Raw genomic sequence first — 23,359 nt, 5'->3', positions numbered from 1 at the left:
TAAACAGAGTCAAATTTTCGGTGCATAATAGCGATACATGTATAAAAATAAATAAATTAATTAACAAAAATGCGTACATCATAAGCTGATAATAGGTTTCTCACTTCTCAAACTGAATCGTGCGTTAAACAGTTTCAATTATTTCAACGGTTTTTCAAAACTGAATATAACATGTTATGATTATATTGACATGATTGCTCTTCCTTGCCCTTGTCTTTATAGCTCGGAATTCCAATACACATCATCTTAAAAAAAAAAAAGATTCTGATGCCATTGAAGATCAACAATTTGTCAAAACCAAATCATTCGTTTCACACAAAAGATATCTTTCATTAAAAAAAAAATCAATAAATAAATACATAAATATATTCGTGAGCATTTTCCCGCGATAAATTAGGATTCACCCATACAGTTAAACGTAAATGAAGTTTTGTTTAGATAAAAATGCACAAACACACAACATGTTATGTGATAATAGACATTAAAAAAAAAGCATCGGAAAGATTCTAAAAACAAAACTAGACTAGAGTTGTGTAGGCTGTGATTTGGGATTTAAGTAGTATCTTTCATTGAATGTTTGGAGAAGAGTTATAACAGTTTTAAATACATCACCGGAACAAAATTTACTAATATAAGTATAGGTTTGCTAGTGACTAGATTTTCTAATTTATTTTATAGAATGTTTGATAATCTACTTTTCCGAGGAAAAAGGGGATGTGGTAGATGCCCTACTAACAAACTTTCTCCACTTCACTTACTTGACCGACGGAGTCCCGCATACTGTGTGGGACATCGTGGCAGTCGCTCTCACACCTCTGACGAGGATAGTTCGTTCGCTCCGCAGCGCGCGTGGTTTTTGGATGCATTATACAATGTGGTCGTTACCACAACGTGGTTCTTCTAATACAGTAGTTCAAAATTGTGAATCTCATCAAGTAACCTATGATGGGTACATGAATTTTCTAAATCAGTAGTGTCATTGAATGCTGTAAATACGGGAAATAGAACATTTTTCTACAGTAGTTGCCCTTAGCAACGGGTGTTTTGCTATTTTCAAGTCAGTTTGCCTACAGCAGCGATACGCGTGAGTTTCACTGGCTCCGCTGACTGTGATTTGCTACGCTTGCCTACTGTAATGTGAATTTCAGAACTTTTCCCAGCTCTGATTGCCATAACAAGAGCAGACATAACAAAAAAATCATTTGTCATTTCTTCTCGATCATCAAAGAAATTTGTATAGCAAGCTGCTCTATATCCCTCAGACATCAAAGAAATGTATAAGAAACCAAGCTTGAGCCCCTTTTGGTCTTTCTCCTTTAATACCGTAAAAATTTCCTGCGATAAACGTAATCAACGTGGTAACTACATGAAGATGCTATTTTTTCCCATAAAACATAACAATTCGAATAAAATAAAAATGAGTTATACAAAAGCATCCCTATCATGTAGAAAAGCGAGAAAAGTCGAGTTGTCAAATAATTTGTAACTCCCGAGCACTCACATAAAAAACAACCAAATTTATTGCTCAGGGTGCACCCTGGCACAAATCACACATTTGGTTCCCCAATACCTCAAAGAACAGCAGACGAAACGGAACAAAACAAAAACAAACATCGGATAAAAGGGCTTTTCTCCCATTAACTGCTGGGACGACTTTAATCATTATTACCATATCTTTAAAGCTGAACGGCTGAAACAAAAAAAAAAAAGAGCTAAACACAAAATCAAGCATCAAGTTTGTACCTTTGGTTCTATCTCTATCATTTTATCAATGATGGAGATCCGGGGGGCCGATATATAGCTACAAGGCATTAATGTCACCATTTCATATGATTTTTCACATTAAGAGCACAAACACTACACGCACGTTCGGCAGGCACAATTGACTGACCTCCCCCTCGTCTGGACTTCTACTTCTCGAAGCAGCGAGCAGAGGTTTCCTGTTTCGTCGCTTGCACTATCAGATTCACAATCACTTCACCGGTTTTTTTCTTCTCTGTATTCCTCCTGGTTTAACACTCTCAGCCAGGGCTGTGCATTTTCGAAAGCATTTTGTGAAACACGAAGGCTTGGTTGCGTCGTCTCGATGGTGACGAACAACTGCGTCGCTTCGTTCTTCTTTCACCACTCATTCGTTTCTCTACCTGATTGAAAGCAGCGAACAAGAAAGGTGAAATGAAAGCGTAAGAACTTCGTTTCATTTGATTTCATTGAAATCTATCAAAATGTTTCAAATTGGATTTTACCTATTATTTGCAATAGTAATGTAAATGACTTGTTAGGTAATAAATTAAGATGGAGAAAGTATGCGGGCCACCACGTCGTTCATTTAAATTAATCAGCTCCTAAAGTTAGAGACTACCGATTGAAAGTTCAGCTCGCTGCGGTGAGGCTCTGATAGATGACGCGCGACGCACTGGCAGCACGAAAGAAATGAAAGACTACGCTTGCTGCGATGAAAGGAAATATTTGTCGGATTGAAATGAAACAGTAGAGTTTCAATCGAAAGGGAAGCTTGAGTCAGTCAGTTGGGGACTGAAAATGCTTTCAATGAATTGAAAATGGACGGCCCTGCTCTCAGCTGACTCAATCACTGCTTTAACTGTTCGTCCATGGTGCTTTCAGGCGATCGATTGGCTCCTCTCGTTCGACACTCTGTGCAAACTGTGAAAACATCCAAATTTTATGTCCCGCAATTACTCACTCGACGCGTTTCCGCGATTCTGCCCTAAACTTCCTTCATGCCCTGCCCACCGAGGAATGGTCTTTGGTCGTTCTCTGACTTTTTTTTATTTTTTTGATGATGTATCATCACTCCTAGAGATTTATGATCGCATTGCAAATTTCTCACACAACGAACCGACGGACATTCGCGGGACGAAAGTTGATGGAGAACTGCGAAACATCGTCGGTTGACAACCCAACAGTCAACGACAGCCAGCGAGGTGGCCTGCACCAGATGTGGCGATCTGTCATCGCGAGTTTGCGCACTTCAGCAGATAGATAGGTATCTCGCGCGCTCGGGAAGGCCGACGGGTTGGGTCTCAAGAAGCGGGCATACCGTCGGCATTCGTGCTGGTCAATTTATTAATTAATCGCGTGAAAATTAACATTGTTTCGAGCTGATTGTGGTCAGAGTGAGTCGGCGGTCTAGTAGTACATTCGGAGGAAGTATCTATTATTACAGCGGTTATGCAAATGACACACATAGTAATGTTTTTTTTTATGTGGAACAGTGCACAGTGGTCCAGGAATCAGTTTTACGCGGAAAGATGAATTTTGAGCTTTAGAATGAAATATTAGACAAAAACGGTCTTCTACAAAGTTGTTTGTATTAGTAATGTCCTTTGTTTGGTGTTATTGAAAATTAGGGTGGACCACATTTTCATAGAAATTATGTAACTAACTTTCTTATTTGTAGAAATTATACTATACATGCTTCAGCAAAGTTGTAGACCATTCAATTTTAAGCAACTTTGCCAAAAAAAGTTTTTTTATATCTCTTAAATTGACCGATTTAGAGCTATTTTACTACGGTGACATAGGGTGGTCCGAACAAAATTGGTTTTCTGGCTCTAGAGTTTTCAATTCAAATTTCTCATCAAAGTAGTCTATGAAACACTTTTAGAGCTTTGAAAAATGCGTAGTTTGGTGAGTGAAGATACTCGTTATCTCTTTCCGTTTGGGAGTTATTGTTGTTTTTCTCTCAAAAACATGCCTACTTTGATTGTGAATATTTTTGATTGGGGCAAACATAAAAAATATCTTTTGACGGCATTCAAAAGACAAAATAAAATTGTATATTATATCAAAAAATTACAAATGTGTTATTTTTGTAACTCTAATAAAATGCCCTTAAAAACAAATAATTTTAAGCAGAAAAACTTTAATAACTTTTGAACTAAAAAAGATATCATCAATCTTTTTGCATGAAAATTTGCGTTTTGTTAAGTTCTAAAAGTCGTTCATAGACCGCTTTGACGAGAAATCTGAAATAAGAAAGATAGGGCTTTAAAACTATTTTGAAGATTTTCATAGTATGTATTTCTTTATTATTTTGCAATTTGAGCATGAAAATAAAATTTTAGACAAAAATGATCTTCTACAAAATTGTTTATAAAAATGTAGGCTTTCATACTGAGTCATTCAAAACTAGGGTGGTCCACAATTTCACACAAATCATATAATCAACTTTTTTATTTGCAAAAATACTGGTATATTTTCTTAGGCAAAGCGGTAGAACTTGGAATTTTGACCAACTTTGCCAAAAAAAGTTTTTCTGTAGCTCAAAATTTGACCAATCTAGAGCATTTTTTCCTAATCATCAAAGGGTGGTCCAACAAAAATCAGTTTTTTCAATTTTAGTGTTTTTAATACTAGTTTCTCGTCAAAGTCGTCTATGAACGACTTTTAGAACTTAACAAAACGCAAATTTTCATACAAAAATATTGCTGATATCTATTTTAGTTCAAAAGTTATTAAAGTTTTTGTGATAAAAAATATTTGATTTTCAAGGTGTTTTATTAGAGTTACAAAAATAACACATCTGTAATTTTTTGATATAATTTACAATTTTTTTTTGTCTTTTAAATGCCGTCAAAAGATATTTTTTATGTTTGCCCCAATCAGAAATATTCACAATCGAAGTAGGCATGTTTTTGAGAGAAAAACAATAATAACTCCCAAACGGAAAGAGATAACGAGTTTCTTCACTCGCCAAACTACGCATTTTTCAAAGCTCTAAAAGTGTTTCATAGACTACTTTGATGAGAAATTTGAATTGAAAACTCTAGAGCCAGAAAACCAATTTTGTTCGGACCACCCTATGTCACCGTAGTAAAATAGCTCTAAATCGGTCAATTTAAGAGATATAAAAAAACTTTTTTTGGCAAAGTTGCTTGAAATTGAATGGTCTACAACTTTGCTGAAGCATGCATAGTATAATTTCTACAAATAAGAAAGTTAGTTACACAATTTCTATGAAAATGTGGTCCACCCTAATTTTAAATAACAACAAACAAAGGACATTACTAATACAAACAACTTTGTAGAAGACCGTTTTTGTCTAATGTTTCATTCTAAAGCTCAAAATGCATCTTTCCGCGTAAAACTGATTCCTGGACCATAGTGCAGTGGTTCAAGGGGATATGTAGTGGAATAAACAAAACAGTTTTGTAGTTTAAAGTTTGGGACTTTTTCAAAACATGCAATTGATTCGAATAACAGAGCGGGATTGTTTCGAGAAAGATGATGCTGAATCGATTTGAGCTCGACCTATGATTGATTCCACCAATTGAAGCTTTATGCAATCTCTGGGAATTGATTCTAATCATTAAAGCATCCAATTTAATGATTAGATTCAATTCCCAGAGATTGCATAAAGCTTTCACTTATTCTTACTTTTTAATTGGTTTTGAACTAGGACAGAATCAGGTTCTCAGCATTATGTTCTCGTGAGTATCTTCACAACTTCACCTTCAAATAAGACATTACTTCGTCAAATGAACATTTTTGCATTTGAATATTGTATAACAAGCACGAAGATATAAATACTATGTTCCTGGGAAATCGAGAGAATTTCCAACCCGAAATGATCCTTGACCGGTGACATTCCAACAATAGATCCTCAACATGGTTTTGTCGGAATTCTCACGAATTTTTATTTTTGTTTTGTTGGACGAAAATATTTGTCACTATATGTTCTGCATTTGAAGTAAAATTTTGTTATAATGAATAAATATTTTAATCACTAAACCCAACTAGAGTTTTAGTACTGGTAGTACCGGTATCGAAAATACCGGCACTACCGAGGCACTAATCTCAGTATCAATATATTCGGTACTCAGAATTCTTACTTTATCATTACGTTTTATTGTTTTTTGTCATGGTATGACATGATAGGGTTCTCATAATAGGGAGTCGATGCCGGTTATGGACCCTTTGCGTATTATGGACCCCCTACAGAAAAACATAACATTAACACTCAAAGCAACTTTATTCCTATGAAAATCCACCGGGGGAACTTCGGTTACATTGTTAGACAGCAGTTTTAGGCAAAATATTTGGTTTGAGACGCATAAATACAGATATTTGAACAGTTTTGTAAATTAAACCACACAAGAGGGTCCATAATACGCATTTCCAGGTGGGTCCATAATAGGCTCGTCGGCAGCGAGCCGGATTACATGGGAATCAAATGGAGGGTCCATAATACGCAACGTCAAATTTGTAAACAATCCTATTATGGACCCCGGGAGGGTCCATAATAGGCATTCGGACAACAGTTTTTCAAATGCATATTTCGCTGGAAAAATCGAATGATTTTGTATGTTTCATAGACGTACTATGAAGTAAAGACATTGAATTTGTTGTTAGACTCCACAAAACGTATATGCGTCTGAGATATCATTGCGGAAAAGCGTCTAGAATGAATTTCAGCTACTAAGGGGTCCATAACTAGCATTGAAACCCTATATTGTACACTAGATCTGTTTTCTTGTTGAAAAAAGGTCTCCGATTCTCTGAGCCACATCAAAATTCAAATTTATTTATCAAAACATGTTATATGTCCGAAATTGAGCCAATTTGGTAAAGTTTTAGAGGTGTATTATTTCAGTTTCGTGGTTTTTTGGACCTTTCCACTTAAATGCCTTCCTGTAATTGGAAAATATAACAAATGTGAATGATTCAAAAATACGAAAAGTCTTTCCCTAAGATAATTGCACTGCGGAACACGTGTTTTGTCTCAAGTAGAAAAATACCGTTATTTACTATATTAAGGGTTGCTGAATCCATTGCCGTTTTCGAAAATATCATAGCACGTAGTTTGTGAGATATTGACTGTTGAAAATGCAAAATTTGACTATTTCAGCCAACTTGCATACAAGTTTCGTTACACACATGAAGTTTGAATTCTAAGATAAATTAAACGAATAAATTGCCATACAAGGTGCCAGCTTGTATGGCAATTTATTCGTTTAATTTGTCTTAGAATTCAAACTTCATGTGTGTAACGAAACTCAATTTTTTGGATTTTCAAGTCAAGTTCTCCAATGCTGATTTACTTCTGACCTACTGCAAGAATCGTGGCAATGAGTTCTATTGTAAATTGATGCGGTCATTGTAGAAAAACTTGAAAACATATTTAAGCAGATGAAGATGAAGAGCGATTGAATTGTATCATGCAAATATATTGTTATATTGTTCAATCTATTTTTGATATATGTGTTAAAAAGGTGTAATATACATGAATTTCTCGACTAATTTTTAAACATAACTACGTTTTCAAAAATAAACCTTAAAGTTTACAAAACCCCCCCTAGAACCAAATCCTGGTTGCCCTACTGTACTACAGTATTATTTGTCGGTCTTTAAAAAAACTATCAATACCGGTATTTTACAGGTACTGACGGTCCTCAGCAAAGGTAATTTTACAAACAACCTTTTTTGTTTGTAACAAGGCATGCCTGTCAGATGTACTAAGTGTCACAGTATGGCTCAAGTATTCAGAATTTGAGCTTCAGCTAAAGACATTCATCACAAATTATATATTAATTTTTGATTAACTATGACTGGTGCGGGAACTTCCACGTCAGAAATAAGAAGAATTTTTCTTCTCGTTTCAGAGAACGTGTAATGGCGCTTAAACGTAGGCTTTACAGCCAAAACATGAGATAGAAATACTCATGTCCTATCCCAGGAATCAGAAAAGGACCTCAAACGAAATGTGCATAAACTTAGCGAAGCCACTCACAATAATTGTATGTTTCTTTAATTCATTTCATTGAGTCTAGTACACGACACTCATGACAGCCTAACAGTTGCGAAATGGAGAGAAGGGAGTGAAAAAAGGCTTTTCGAGAAGCTAGGACTACACTCAAACGGGAGATCAAGCTTAGTAAATCTAATGGCTTCAATGAGCTGTGCCGAGAGGCTGACACCAATCCGTGGGGTAATGCGTATCGAGTCATTATGGCAAAGATCAAGGGCCCTTCGACACCTGCTGAGATGTGTCCAGATTAGCTGAAGTTGATCGTGGAAGGTTTCACCGCGGAACACGTTGGATCGTCCTGGTGCCTTGCAGAGGAACGGCCAGTGTCTAACGACGAGATTGTACATAGAAGCGGCTAAACGATCAAAATCGAAGATAGCCACTGGTCCAGATGGAATACCGAACGTAGCGCCGAAGGCGTGGCATATCCGAACATCTTAAGGAAGGTGTTGCAGAAGTGCTTTGATGAAGGTAACTATCCAGGCATATGGAAAATCCAAAAAATAGTACTGCTGCCAAAACTAGAGAAGCCACTGGAAGATCCAGCCTTGTTTAGGTCAACACTGCACAGAATGCAGGTTCCCGACTATCTGAGCAAGATCCTGAAGAGCTACTTCCAGAGCAGAATCCTGGTGTACGAAACAAATGAAGGGCAGAAGTCGATGCAAGTGATAGCGGGTGTCCTTCAAGGTTCCATTCTCGGTCCAACTCTTTTGAACGGGATGTACGACGGAGTCTGGACATTACGGCTACCCAGGAAGGAGAAGATTGTAGGTTTTGCGGATGATGTGTCACTAACGGTGATGGGCAAGACGCTGAAAGAAGTGGAGCTGTCCGTGATGGAAATAATTAACGCAATCGAGGGCTGGATGAGCAGATTCAAACTGCAGTAGCTCACTACCAAACAGCCCAAGCAGCACAGTTAGTTTCAACTCAAGAATAAAATTATCTCTTGAAACTAATCAGAGTTTCCAAGAGTTGAAAATATGACTTACAATTCGGCGTTAAGTCAGAGGGGACCATGTACAAAACTTTGGAAAATTGGATTATTCTTCTAATTGATGGGAGTGATATGTAATAAATTTACTTTGGATGATAAAAATAATCAATAAAAGTATGCAGTCAGAGTGGACCAAGTGCTTATTACCATATCAGCGCGCTGAAGAATGCGAGGAAATGAAAACATTTCAAGAGATTTGTCAGATTTTTCGACATCGAATGATTCTTCTACTCATCCATCAATAGAAATTCATAATAATTACTTAATTCGATGCATTTGATTTTGATTTTTGACCGTTCACCATATTTGGATGGGTGGTCAGAAATTGCAACAATTTATGTGCAGACAGAGCGGACCAAGTGTTGAAAAGCAATAAACTGATTGATTATTGCATTTTTTGAGACGATTTCAGAGCCCGATAGAAGTTTATGGTAGTTCTATGGTGTATGTATGGAATATCCTAGAACCCGCTCATTGGACCAGTATATTGTGGCCGGTACTCATGATTTTAACTTGGTCCACTCTGATTGAACGCATATTTGAAAATTTATGGTCTTCAATGCTCTGGCCCTGCAAAACTCCAATTTTCAAGCTATCGTTATGCCACTGATTTCGGGATTGACGATATGGATTATTGAAGAATTAATGATACTGGTGTCGAAGTGTCTTGATAACCTGTTTATCTGAGAGATCGCACCCAGTTTGACCATGATCGTCAAATGATTGTTATTTTCCTAGAAATTGTTCAGTCAGAGTGAACCAACTCACTGAACGGTGGTATTTAGTTCAGTCAGTGTGGACCAAGTACACATAGTCGATCAAAAAATCGTTCTATCAGAGGCTTTGATTATGGTTTTTCATGATTATCACTTCACGTTATATAGTTTGAAAGTAACACAAAGATGTGTAGAAATATTGAACCAAAATTTCAACGAGTTGAAAAATTACAAAGCTTTATACTTTAAGCCCATTTTTCTCAAAATATTCAAAATGTCACTTGGTCCACTCTGACTTAACGCCGACCAATTGTACTGAATAGCAACGCAAAAACGCAAGAGGCGGAGTCTGTTTGCAACATATGAAAGTTATATCGAAATTGCTTATTTGTTGCAAAATACTTAAAAGAAAAAAAAATGAAAACAAAAATGGTCGGGGTTCTGCTAAACCGCACCAAACGCCATTTTTTTCTAAAATGAGTTATTTACACTAGAGGATTCAGATTATCATAACCTATCTACATTTAAGATATCGAATAATTTGAACCATCCCTCGTTGAGTTAATTCAAAATTTTTCTCTAGCAGGATATGTAAAACTGAAATTGTATCCAACCAGAGCGAACCATAAACCTTAGCTTGTCATTGGAAGTAATTTAGAATTCTGATTAAAGACGGCATTTTTTTTTAATTCTTCCTTAAATATTGCTAAGTGGCCATTCGGGACAACATACAGCAACAACGCCAAAGGATTTTAGTATGTCATGTAAGTTAACGGCTTTGTAAAATATAGTATTGTTTCGGTGGTGCTGATCTAATATCATTGTAATTTTGTTCAGCCACACCACACCAAGTGCCATTTATATAAAAATCGTGTTTTTGTATGAAGAATAGATATCAACATGCGCATGACGCTTACCTTCGCTTTATATATAATATGTCGATGGGTTCATGCAGGAGCCGTGATGAAATAACAAGACATTTAAATTGGATGTTATCTGAATAATTTGGAAGCACTTGGTGCGCTTTAGCTGTTCAGAAAATGACGTTTTCACCTATTTTCATCATCAAGCCTCCTAGATCAGATCGCGCACAGCTTGTTTCAAGTTATTCGCTCTCAATTCAACAGTTCTAAATGACCGAGAGGTAGCACGCCTTATCACCACTCGAAGGACATGAGTTCGAATCCCGATTAATAATTTTTTACGTTGTCCCTAACAGGGAGTTATATAAAATCAATCAACTTTCAGCTCTTATGACTGTTTTGAACAATAAAGCACAAGCAGTTTCATGTACAACGGGAATGATGAAACGCATGCCATTCCTGGTATCCACTTCACATAAAATTTAATAATCGTGAACTTGTTCAGCCAAAGTGTATTAAATGCGAGTAACTTGGTGCGCTCTGGCAGAACAAATTCATGGTTTTCTTCGTTCGGCATATTCTATAACTACATCATTATTGTCTTTTTCGAATCTTTGAATGCGTGAGGGACTTGGTTCAATAACTCTTCTGTTGAAATAGATAATCCATCAAGAGAAAGTCGGTAGAATACGAATTGGCTGGTACCAATTCATACCACAACATTGTGGCCAGTTCTATGAAAAATTACAAATCTTTTCCGTTCACAGTGCATAAACATTTGTGACAAGCATTCCAACATGCATGGCGGTGATATGAACCCTTTTTATTTCTTTCTTTTTCCTGTGTTCCTGGAAATCATGAAACACATTCAGCCATACCGAACTGAAAACCATTTTCTTCAATTTTTGTTCAGCCAGAGTGAACTGAGTACCTCTTGATTTGAAATCAAATCAAATTAAATGAAAAATAATTGATGATTATTTTGAATATTCTATCTTGAGTTACTTCTTGGACCCTATTAGTCATTTGTGAATGGTGAAATTTTCAAAAGAGTCATTTGCGATTTACTTGCAGATGAGTGAACTTTAAAGTTAAATATCTCGAAATAATGCTTTTGGCACTTGGTGCGGTTTAGCAGAACCCCGACCAAATATGAACGAGAATTGAACTTCCGACCTCAAGCACACCAATCTTCTCTTCTTCTCACTAATCCATCAGCTCTTCGAACAATTGTTTCGCCAATGCACTATAAAAGCGACCACATGACTTGATGTTTATAACGTTAGTGCACCCTTCGGAATACAAGTTCATTCCAGGTGAAATTAGGCAACGCCTGAAATAATCTAAACTTTTCGCAAAAACTTCCGCGCAACACATGAGAAACACAATTTAAACAAACAAACCGTTGCTGGACCATGTTTTCGCTGTTAGATGATACGTAAAATACAACTGAACCATATTGCAACTGGATTGAAACAAACAAACTTCTAACTGTCATACACGTAGTTTAGTGCAACTTTCTCGCAACTGGTATGCATCTTCTTGAGTTGTGGGTATGGGAACGAAAATTGAATGCAAGTTGCGGATGCTTTAAATGAAAGTAATTTGAAACATAACATTAACAAGTTGCTGAAAACATCTTGATAAACTTGACTTCATTCATCTTGTTGTCTCAAAAATGTTGAACGTCCAACAAGGAGTGAAATGAATGTTCATTGGAACGACAATTAAACTTTATGAGCCTTGATAATGATATGCAACCGAACTAAAATCAGGTAAGTTACAGATTTATTGATACGCGATTGGAACCATTTTTGAAAAGCATCTCTCTGGAAGATGTTTCGCGTGCTACTTGCGAGAGGTACTGCTAGGCAGCACCTGCAAAGAGAATAAAGGTCAACGTTGGATGGTATGTGATTACACCGAAGCGCGTGTTGAATCACCTGGCAGTAATGATCGACGATCGGCTGAATTTCAACAGCCACGTTGATTATGCATGCAAAAAGTCCCAGAAGGCAATGAACGCAATAGGGAGAATCATGCCAAACTTGGGCGGTCCAAGCAGCAGTACGAGGCGTCTGCTAGCTAACGTCTCATCATCGATACAGAAATGCTGAATAGTGCGTTTTCGCTGAGGGGCTATCCATTAATTATGTAAGGGTTTATGGGGGGAGGGGGGGTTTGAAATTTCTTACACGCCATACAATTTATTTTTAATTTTCATACTAAAAAGCTTACCATGGGGGAGGGGGGGTTGAAAAACCCCGAAAATTATCTTACGTAATTAATGGATCGCCCCTGACCGCAGTGCGAGTCGTGAATGCGTATAGAACGATATCGTCAGATGCTGTATGCGTTATAGCCGGTATGATCCCCAACGAAGAGACGTCAGAAACGTACGAAAGATGGTCAAATTCGGATCTATGGCGAAGTGGCAGCACGAGTGAGAGTGCCCGGGAAACGATAACGCACATCATGTCGCTGCAACAGAAATGGTGAGAAGATCATAGGACGTCGGGAAGCGATCGGAATAGGTTAGATCCACCGTCAGGGACTAAGCCGAGTAGTTCAAGCGGCACCTACAAACCGGAAGCCTTCCTCCACCGGAATCGAAGGACTGACCTCGGCACCATACCGACCACCATCGAGTCGAAGTAGGCTAGATCCTAGCCTAGGAACTAGCTGAATAGATCGCGAAGCAGCACCTGCAAATGATCATCGGGGCGCCTGTGAACCGGAACTATCCCTCCACCGGAATCGCAGGACCGACCTTGGCATCTGCCCGGTTCGGGAGATCTTTCGCCGTCGGGGAAATTTTTGTCGGAGTAGAATAGATCCACCGTCGGGGACTGATAAACAGCTGGGATATTTTGGAAATGTTCTTTGAACTATGCTTAAAAATTATTTTCATATTCTGTTTGATGCTTTAAACTACGAAATTTCAGAAAAACGTTTGAAAATATTTAAAAATCTGACAAACTTTACTACAGTATTGATTCGAATTTTCTGGATGCTTCGAATCCCGGACACCGGCCTTGAACTACCCAAAAATTCTTTTTTCAACAACTTTTGTACATGGAAAATGTAGAAGACATCATAATTATGGAATCTATGCGAAAAAAATATCATAATTTTGTCCAAAACCACCGTCAAAAAGGCTAGTGCCCGGCTTTCGGAACGTCTGGCAATTCGAAGCAGCATGGTATATGGATCTTGTTTTGATTATTGAAATAAAAAAAAAAACATAAAAATAAATCATTGCTTAGCAAGAGGTAATTTTCTAATATAAAAAACGACTTTTTATCAGATTCGAACAGTGGAACCTCCAACAAATAAAAATCACACTACTCATAACCACTGTTCCGCTCTCTAACGTTTCCGTTCCAGCGAACAAAAATAGGTTACTCGAAACAATGCCGCACCCGTCACTTTCAGCCATTTAATTGCCTTGCTAAATGGTGCCATTTATTTCCGTACGCGCCATTTTTACGCCTCAATTGGTCATATCCTGTCTTCTGCCGCCGAATAGAGATCGTATTTACCGACCGGCACTGACTGCGGCCAAAGCTCTCCACAAGGGCCAGTTATTTTTCACTGCCGGTAAAACTTTACTCCGCAAACTGCTTTAATGAGCTGGTTTAATTTTTTCCGGCACCACCGCGATTAATTAACAGCCCGAATGTTTAATTGTAATTATTAGTTTTTTATTGTGTCATTAATTCGCATGCTGCTTTCCACGAATCGTAGCACTTGATACCACCGAAGGGCGCCTGAATTGCTAAAGTACTTTGTTTTCTCGTTGGGCTGTTGGGTTGACTTGAGTGCAATTTTCTGACATTGAGTGTAAGATTTCACACCGTCGAGCATGTATGTAAGTACCCCTACTATCACTTGCTTTCCTTTCCTTTTTTTTCGTAAGTTTTGGTTTTAGCACTTTTTTCGATTCTTACCCCCAAAAGTGGCACTGTAACACGTTCTTGAGTGTGATATTACGTGTTCTTTCATATGACAATTCTTCTTTTTTGCATTGTAACGCGTTCTTCTGTCACAGACACACTGTCACTGAGGAAGAGAGGAGAAAACAAAAAAGACACACATAAGATACGCGATTTGGCGGAGGATTTTTCGGGCGGGTGTAAGATAATATGCTGTTGGGGAACGTGTGTTAATGAGTAAAAGGCGAAAGTGGGTGAGTGTGTGCGAAGTATGAAATGACGATGGAAAGCTAGTACAATTAGTGAGGAAGGATTAATTAATATGAATTCATTAAGAAGTATAATGTTAAGCTATGTACTATTTAAACTTTAGTTGTAACATGTTTAGGCTTGTTCACCTGGGTCAGTAACCAGTTAACTTTCAAAGGGTTGTGATCTAGACTGATATTGATACATTCTTGTTTGTGGATTCGAAGGCTTTTACTCAAAGGAGTTCAATGATAAACTAGACGTACTGTCGGATCTAAAACTAGGTTGAACATAATTATATGAGGCTGCTTGAGACTTTTACTTTTACCTTCAAAATATAACTAGATACATTTGTTGATCCAATGCCTTGCGATCAACAGATTTCTCGAATAACCTCAGACAGCCGTTGGACTCAACCCGTTCGAGCTGAAAACTTAATCGATTGGTCACCACCAGCGAGTGACCAAACGATTAAGTTTTCAGCTTATACGGATGTATGGTTCTCTAGATCCGTGCTCTTGAAAATTTGAAGTTTGGCTTCGATTCATCTTCACCTTAAGAATCAAAATCACTTATTTCAAATTAAGAAAACCTTAGACAAGCATTGAATAATTATATGCACTGCCGTTATACGCATAATTGTCCCATGATACTTTTGTGCATTTTGACTTTATGCCATCGAACAGTTTATCTGTACGTATAGTTTTAGGAAATACTTACATTAAATTAACTTTGTTCGAAAACTCAATGAAAAGCAAATCAAGTCAATTTGTTCCAATATTGAATTTTTCACGTTGTTCGATTGTAATATTTGAATTGGAATATCTTATCAGTCACCTTTACGATCACCGCTCATATTTGTCTGCCTAACACAATGCTGCTTCAATTCAACACTGTGGGGCTGAGCAAGAACGATCTATCACTTCATGCGATCAGGGCACAAAAGGCTATAAATCAGACAGCAAGAGATACGATTCGATCTATCGTGCGGGACGGCAAAATTTGTCTTTTATGTGTTATTTATTTGAAACTTAGATTAAGCAAACATTAAATAGTTTAAGAATAAAATTTATATACAGTGCATGCAACAAATAAGTGTCTATCAATAAACTTAAATGTCTAAAATCTATGTGCTAAGTGTTTAAAATGATTGATTGAGTGCTGAAAGAACCGTAAATGTTTTGTGTACAAAAATTGCTCCGCTGACCTCCCTGGCTATTCGAACATGGTCCTTCGAGCCGGATTGGTGCGTCGATAAGTATCCGCCCAACCAGAATATCTTCAGTTTACGCAAATATCCCAGCAAAGACGCCGTTGGATAGCATCAAAAGAGTTGAATGGGGAAAACAACTGGCATGGCGAATGTGGCACCTAATTGCATGCAGTAATAAATAACAATACAAGGCATATTCCATGCCTCACTAAGGTGAGTGTGGTTCCATTCTCTTACGATTTGATGAAATTTTCTACCGGATCGTTTTATTTTGCACATGTTCTGATTTACCATCGCATTACTGGCTCTCGATGAAGTGGATGCTGATTCAAGAATCTTTCAACCGAAGTTTTGGATGTCGGTCGATGAACTCGATGACCGGTCAATGAACTCATATCATTCAACGTTAGACAACTGGAGAAGTTGCCATATTGAACCTTCAGCTTCACGGCGTGTATCGGCAGAGAAATCATTTGTCACTGAGTCCGACCAACCCAAATTACTAATAAGCAACCTGAAAGCGGAAGTGATCACGAGCTATTTCAAATAATACAAGGCAATAAATTGCCTGTTACCAGGTAATTGCGATTCCATATCTGTTATCCTGTGTTGCGTGGTCTACGCGGATCCTTTGGTTTTAGATTCTTCCATCGCTATGTCGGCGGCCGACCGGAAGTTGCGCGGTTTAAAGAACCGAAAACGCAGCATCGTTTCATCATTTGCTGGCATCAAAACGTACGTTACCGGTTATCAAGCTGAGAGAGATAAATGTGAAGTCCCAGTCCGTTTGGAAAATTTAGTTGCCCTGTGGAACGAGTTCAACGAAGTGCAGACTGAACTAGAAACACTAGAGGAATCCGAAGAATCGCTCGATGGTTATTTAAAAGAGCGAACCGAATTTGAGCGGGCTTATTATCGCATCAAGGGTACACCTTTGATGCTCAATCAACCGTCGCCCGAAACCCAAATCGTCGCTGCACGGCAAGAAGGGTTGAATCAGTCGAACGTCAAGCTACCGGATATAAAGCTACCGGTATTTAGCGGAGAATTTGAAAGCTGGATGAATTTCCATGACTTGTTCATTTCTCTTGTACACTCTTCGACAAATTTGTCGACGATTCAAAAATTTTATTACTTGCGATCCTCATTATCAGGCGAAGCACTTAAACTGATCCAAACCATACCGATCAGTAATGAGCAGTACTCGGTTGCGTGGAATTTGCTAGTATCTCACTTCCAAAACCCAAGACGGTTAAAACGTTCTTACGTACAGTCCTTGTTCGACTTTCCAAGCATGAACAGAGAGGCTGCGCCAGAACTGCACGCTCTCTTAGAAAAATTCCAAACGAATGTGAAGATCCTTAATCAGTTGGGGGAAAACACAGACCACTGGGATGTATTGCTCATATATCTTCTAAGCTCACGACTAGATGCAATTACCAGGCGTGACTGGGAAGAATTTTCCGAAACGCACAACGCTACAAAGTTCCAGCAGCTAATTGAATTCTTAGAGCATCGAGTTAATGTTCTTGAAACCGTCGCCAGCAATTCAGCAAACTTGCCTCCAGTTGTAAAGAAGAGCAATCTTCCACGTTCAAGCAGTTACGGTGCAGTCCAACAAGCGTTTCGGCCATGTCCAGCGTGTTCAAATCAACATTTGCTGTATCTGTGTGACATATTTTCGGGCATGACTATCGACGAAAAGGAAAACTTAGAAACAATCACCTATGCCGAAACTGTCTGAGATGGGGACACTTGGCGAGGAACTGTGTATCTGAAAGCAGTTGTCGTAAATGCAGTGGACGTCACCATACGCAACTATGTATCACAGATTCAGATGCAAACAACCAATCAGCGGTCGAAGCTTCTAGTTATTCAAACGGCATTGAGAGACAAGAAGATAACACAGCATACAGTGGGATCACGAGCTGCACATCTCAAACCATAACGAACAGCTCAGTGCTTTTAGCAACGGCAAATATCATCCTGGTGGACGAAAGTGGCCACGAACATCATGTAAGAGCACTGCTTGACTCAGGCAGTGAATGCAATTTTGTAACAGAATCTTTAGCTCAACGAATGCACACTCGACGTTATTCTGCAAATTTGTCAATAGTTGGAATCGGACAATCATCGACGAGGGTACAATGCAAGATTCGATCAACAGTGAAATCTCGAATAACTGATTACAAAACCACAATTGAAGCATGCATTCTCCCCAGAATTACAATAGAGCTTCCATCAAAAGCCATTGATGTTTCAGGTTGGCCAATTCCATCTGGAATTCATTTGGCGGACCCCTAATTTGATCAGTCTAGACCAATCGATGTGGTGCTTGGAGCTGAAGTATTTTTCAACATCTTCAATGTTGCCGGACGTATTTCATTAGGAAATTCACTTCCAACACTGATTAATTCAGCATTCGGCTGGGTTGTGAGTGGTACTGCTGGGACACAAGGACACGTTTCTTCATCTGCCGTGTGTAACCTGGCTGCAATGGCAAACAACGGGCGCTTCTCACAACCACGTCACTCGCAATCTAGAGCTGGAAGCAAATCTGGTCGTTCACAATATGCCACTCACGATCAACAACCTCAGAAATCACGAGTTTTCCGTTCTTCTACTTTATGTTGTGTTCAACCACAATTTCGACGAAACGATCGTTGTTATCCTGCAGACATTATTCGTCATTCAGACATGAACCGTCAGAGTTAACCGACATCAGTTTCTCAACTAGCAGGCAATCCACAACGATAAAAAATCCAAGGCCCTTATAATTATGGGTCCAGGTAAGGACCTGTCCATTATTTTCACTTTTAAAAATTAGGCTTCCGGTCTTATTCTATGTTACATGCTTGCCTAATCAAACATCATAAGTTTCAGAAATGGTTATTTCTGCGGGGGGCAGGATGTTCGATTGTAATATTTGAATTGGAATATCTTATCAGTCACCTTTACGATCACCGCTCATATTTGTCTGCCTAACACAATGCTGCTTCAATTCAACACTGTGGGGCTGAGCAAGAACGATCTATCACTTCATGCGATCAGGGCACAAAAGGCTATAAATCAGACAGCAAGAGATACGATTCGATCTATCGTGCGGGACGGCAAAATTTGTCTTTTATGTGTTATTTATTTGAAACTTAGATTAAGCAAACATTAAATAGTTTAAGAATAAAATTTATATACAGTGCATGCAACAAATAAGTGTCTATCAATAAACTTAAATGTCTAAAATCTATGTGCTAAGTGTTTAAAATGATTGATTGAGTGCTGAAAGAACCGTAAATGTTTTGTGTACAAAAATTGCTCCGCTGACCTCCCTGGCTATTCGAACACACGTATAACTGACTAACTTTTCTATTTCTACGCACAACTGTCTCACTATACAATGCGCAGCGCTAATCTCGAACGAAATATTTAGTACGCAGTTTTTAAATGACTGTGGTTTTGGAAAAACCTTTTTGAATATCATCTTCTTACGTTCGCTTCACATCCCATGTTGAACACAACATGTCTTTGTGTTATCGGGGTACACTCATATTAATACGTCAAATTTGAACAATTAAATTTATCAACTTATTATGCCTCATCCGTTTTCCAACAAATTCCTAGTTTTTGGAACCAATCATCGATTCGTTACGGTTATTGCGGATTTGTCACGGAGAGTACAGAGGTAACCCCACCTAAAGAATCGGTAACTACCTTAATTTAGAGTCCATGGCTTGTAACACATCAAACTTCATGATTTAGCAAACCAAGTCTAAAGAAGAATAGTTGAAGGGTTTTTAGATGTTTAGTCACATTATGGGTTATTCCGAATACCCGGTTCCCTGGTGGAAGTGGTCATTATACTGAAACCTAGCTGGCGACATGTTTAATATAAAAATTTCTAAATCCATGCTAAAATAGGGTGATTTAAACGTTTTTTGAATTACTTGATCACATGACAGATTGTTTGTTCCCCAGCGGAAATGGCCTTTATATTTTCGGTTCTTAGACCTATCTTGTAAATAAAATCTAAAGAAGAATAGTTCAAGAGGTTTTGCATGTCCTGGCAACATACTGGAATATATGGGCGGATCATGATTTTGCAAGCCAAGTCCAAAGAAAGATCAGATCGTGCATTCTGAGTTGAATATTTATTTCGCAGAACAACCTTGAAAGCGCAGATAAGTTTCTGTCAAACCTGCAGCTGGAAGAGTCGATATAGCTATTTATCACCTCAACTCATCAACTCATATATTTTCTCATTATCTCACACACAGAAAATTTTGCTTTCCATGTAGCTCCGTTTGACACATGTCACTTGAGCCTTCATTAAGTACTTCAACATATTCTAGAGGAAATAAATCCTCTATATTCAGTACAATTTATACGTAAGAATGGTCAGCTACAGCAGTATGCTCAGCACATATTTGGTCACTACTATCAGTGGGACTGTTATGCATAGAAATTCACCAAAATCCCCGTATTTCTATCCAAAACAGTCCCACTATGAATTTAAAAGCAAAATTTACTTTTTTCCCATAATAAAACCCTAGATTCTATTAAACACGCTATTATTAATACTATTGCATCGATTTTATTTAAATTTATCATAAGCATAAATTTGATAAATTCTTTAAACGCGTTTTTCTCGTTTGCATATTTTGGGACATGGGACAATTGTGCGTATAACGGCAGTGTAAGCACATTATATCACAGCTGTTTTGTCCTGCGTGAGTTTGAATTGCAAAGACAGGGCACAAGTTCAAGAAAAATCCAATACAAAACCAGAACCGTGTAGAGCCCCATTAATGGCCAATAAAAGTTCAATTGCAGTGAATCAATTTTTACTCAAACAGACGTAAAACAAACAACAAAGCAAGCGCGCTCTCGATCGTTTGTCTCTGGGAGGGAGAAACCGATACAGAATTTATGTACGTCATAGTGAGCCGAGATTCTGCTGTCACGAACTGTCACTGTGAGCCCAGATCTTGAAGAAAGGACAAACTTGATAAAAGCGCGTAATTGATCAAAACATGTTTATTGCATTTCGACAAAGTTGACAACAATCGGTTGAAAATCAATTCCTACACACGCAAAACCAATGCCACGATAGCACCTTTTAATTTGATCGAATATAAAGTATTGAAACTCGCATCTTTTTACTGTTTTCCAATAGAAATTAAAATTGAATGCACAAAAAACTATGGCCCTTTTTCCAAGTTTGTCCAGAAAGATCGAGGGTATACAATAAAAGAAAACTAGCAATTTTTCTCAAGCCTGCCTTGATTGTTGGTGTGCGGGAGTTATTTTGTAATTTGGAGAAGTGTTGTGTATTGTATAGTATCTGTGGAGAAGTATTGTGTATTTCATGTGTAGTATCTGTGCCTCCCTCCCAGGTTTGTCCCATTGGATACAATGTCAATGAAAATTGTCATGACAAATTCAGGAAACAACATTGTTGAAACCTTTTCAACTCATGATTTATTAGTTATTTTAAGTACAAAATCAAATTTGTATTACGGTTGTTATTAGAAAATGTGGTTGTATTTGCGAACACGGAGTAAGTTCTCGAAAATCTCGTAGCCTAGAAAATCGCTACGCACGCGATAAACGATTAATGTCAAATTCTGTACAAGTTATGATAAACTGTTGTTGTGGAATAAGATTGTTGCAACAATAAAAGGAGAGTACAATGTCTTTGTTGTTTCGTGTTGGTTGACAATTGATTCGCTGCTCAATTGCCATTTATTACCCCTACAGGTTTACAGGATGTTTTCATTTACTCAAATGTACGTCATTTGATGGAAAGTTTTGATAAATATTTATCAGTTAATCAGTGTAGTAAATCAGTGAGCAAATACTCAAAAATTTGCAACAAACGATCTTGACCACTTCCTCAAGAACTTTTTCGTGAATTTTGTAAGGATTCCCTGTGGAAATGGCTTATAGTATTACTGAAAAATATTAGGGATTTCTCATGTAATTTTTAAACAAATTTGCTTTTTAAAAAACTAGGAATAAAATTTTGTAAGTTCTTTTGTAACAATTCCTGTAGGAATCTAAAGGATATGTCCTGGAGTAACAGCTAAAGAAATTAATGGAAATAATGGTTTAGTGGATAATAATAATTAGTGGAAATAAAATAAGTGGTGAATAAAAAATCTTATTTTTGCAATACATAATCCAGATAGTGGTATTGAAATAAATATATATATAAAATTACGTCATGATAAACTTTGTAGATCTCTCTTGGATTCGTAAAATCAGATATAAGAAATCATTTAGAATTGGCGTGATAGAAATTAATATTGTGTTTGAATTAATCAAAAAATATCCTCAGCATTTACATGTATTAAGTAATTGCGTCCTGATTGATTCCTTGAGAAATTTTTGGAGTCCTATTTTATGCCAAAAGTCTGACTAGAAATCATTTCGCAATATTTAATTAAGGATAATGCCAAATATCTAATATGGAACTCGAAAGGTTAAGGCCAAGGATCTCTCAAGTTGAAGCTTAACATAGGAATTCGTCCTAGAAATAATATGGATGCATTTTTTTCGATTGTTCAAGAAATTTCTTCGATAATCATTTCAGGGTTTATGTTTAGTAATCGCTCTTTGGAGTACCGTAAAATGGAGTGAAGTTGATCACTTTTGAGCGATGCTGTTCTATAATTCCTAGTAGGATGCATGTATTCTCATCCAAATATTTTTAAAACCTGTACTGGTTGGATGTTTATCGAATAATACAAATGAAATTTTTACGAATTGTTATCATTATAACAAAAACATTTTTTAGAAATAAAAAAATAGAATTTTTGATTCCGGGGTGAAGTTGATCAATTACTGTGACATGTATCCTAAAATCAAGAGATATGCTGTTCACTAAAATTGGGATCACTGATCCCGAATCAAGTCTCCAAAATCTTACAACTTGTTTATAAATCGGTAAATTTTAGATTTGAATGTTGTGAAATCCAGAATACACCAAATAAAACGCCTAAAGGTATGCAACATTACATATAATTTGTATGCAAAACTGGATTCACAGAACATATATGGAATGTACGAAACAGTTATTTGAATGGTGTCTTTATATAGCGTTGGCAATAGTCGAATGTTTGGGGTAGAATCCTTCAACAGTTCATCGAACATTTCCTTAAAAATCTGTTTTTTCCATTATATAACAATCTTGAACGACAAACCGAATTTAGAAACATCAAGAGCAGCTATCAGGTAATACGATATGACATAACTTGTGATAATTGAAACGGATAATAGTTCTCCTGGCAGTTCATACATGTGGGTACGGGAATGATCAACTTTTCCCCACTGACCAACTACACCCCGAATTACGGTACCAAGAATTCACCCACGACCCGTCAACAAAACTTCAAGGCATTTTTTGGGTTCACCTTTGGAAACCTACCAGAATTTGTATTTCAAAATACAATTAACTGCTCCATGATATTTAAAAAAAGTTCTAGCAAAAAACTCAGAGAAGTTTATAGGGATGACACATTCTGAACAGTTTTACTTCTGGAATTCTTCTACTTATTTTTTATGCGTTTTCTCTCTCAATTCCTTGTTCCTAATAACTATCTTGGGATCAATGGCT

At 37.4% G+C, this 23,359-nt stretch overlaps 1 protein-coding gene across 2 annotated transcripts in view; it reads right to left on the bottom strand.

The window, feature by feature from the left end:
• The window catches only part of LOC5577110 (developmental protein eyes absent), a 137,127-nt gene that overhangs the window by 97,948 nt on the left and 15,820 nt on the right, over nt 1-23,359 (bottom strand). Inside the window, exon 1 of one of the 2 annotated variants that reach the window (XM_021845815.1) lies at nt 1,744-2,245. The exons of the other annotated variant lie outside the window; for it this stretch is intronic. Coding sequence (XP_021701507.1) covers nt 1,744-1,824 — 81 coding nt within the window. The 5' untranslated portion in view covers nt 1,825-2,245. Of the gene's footprint in view, nt 1-1,743; nt 2,246-23,359 lie in introns of those variants that run through there. 2 annotated transcript variants of the gene reach the window in all.

This window comes from Aedes aegypti, chromosome 2 (genome assembly GCF_002204515.2).
Source record: "Aedes aegypti strain LVP_AGWG chromosome 2, AaegL5.0 Primary Assembly, whole genome shotgun sequence".
NCBI lineage: Eukaryota > Metazoa > Arthropoda > Insecta > Diptera > Culicidae > Aedes > Aedes aegypti.
Note: the sequence above shows the minus strand (reverse complement) of the source record. Positions and strands in the feature narration are given on the sequence as shown.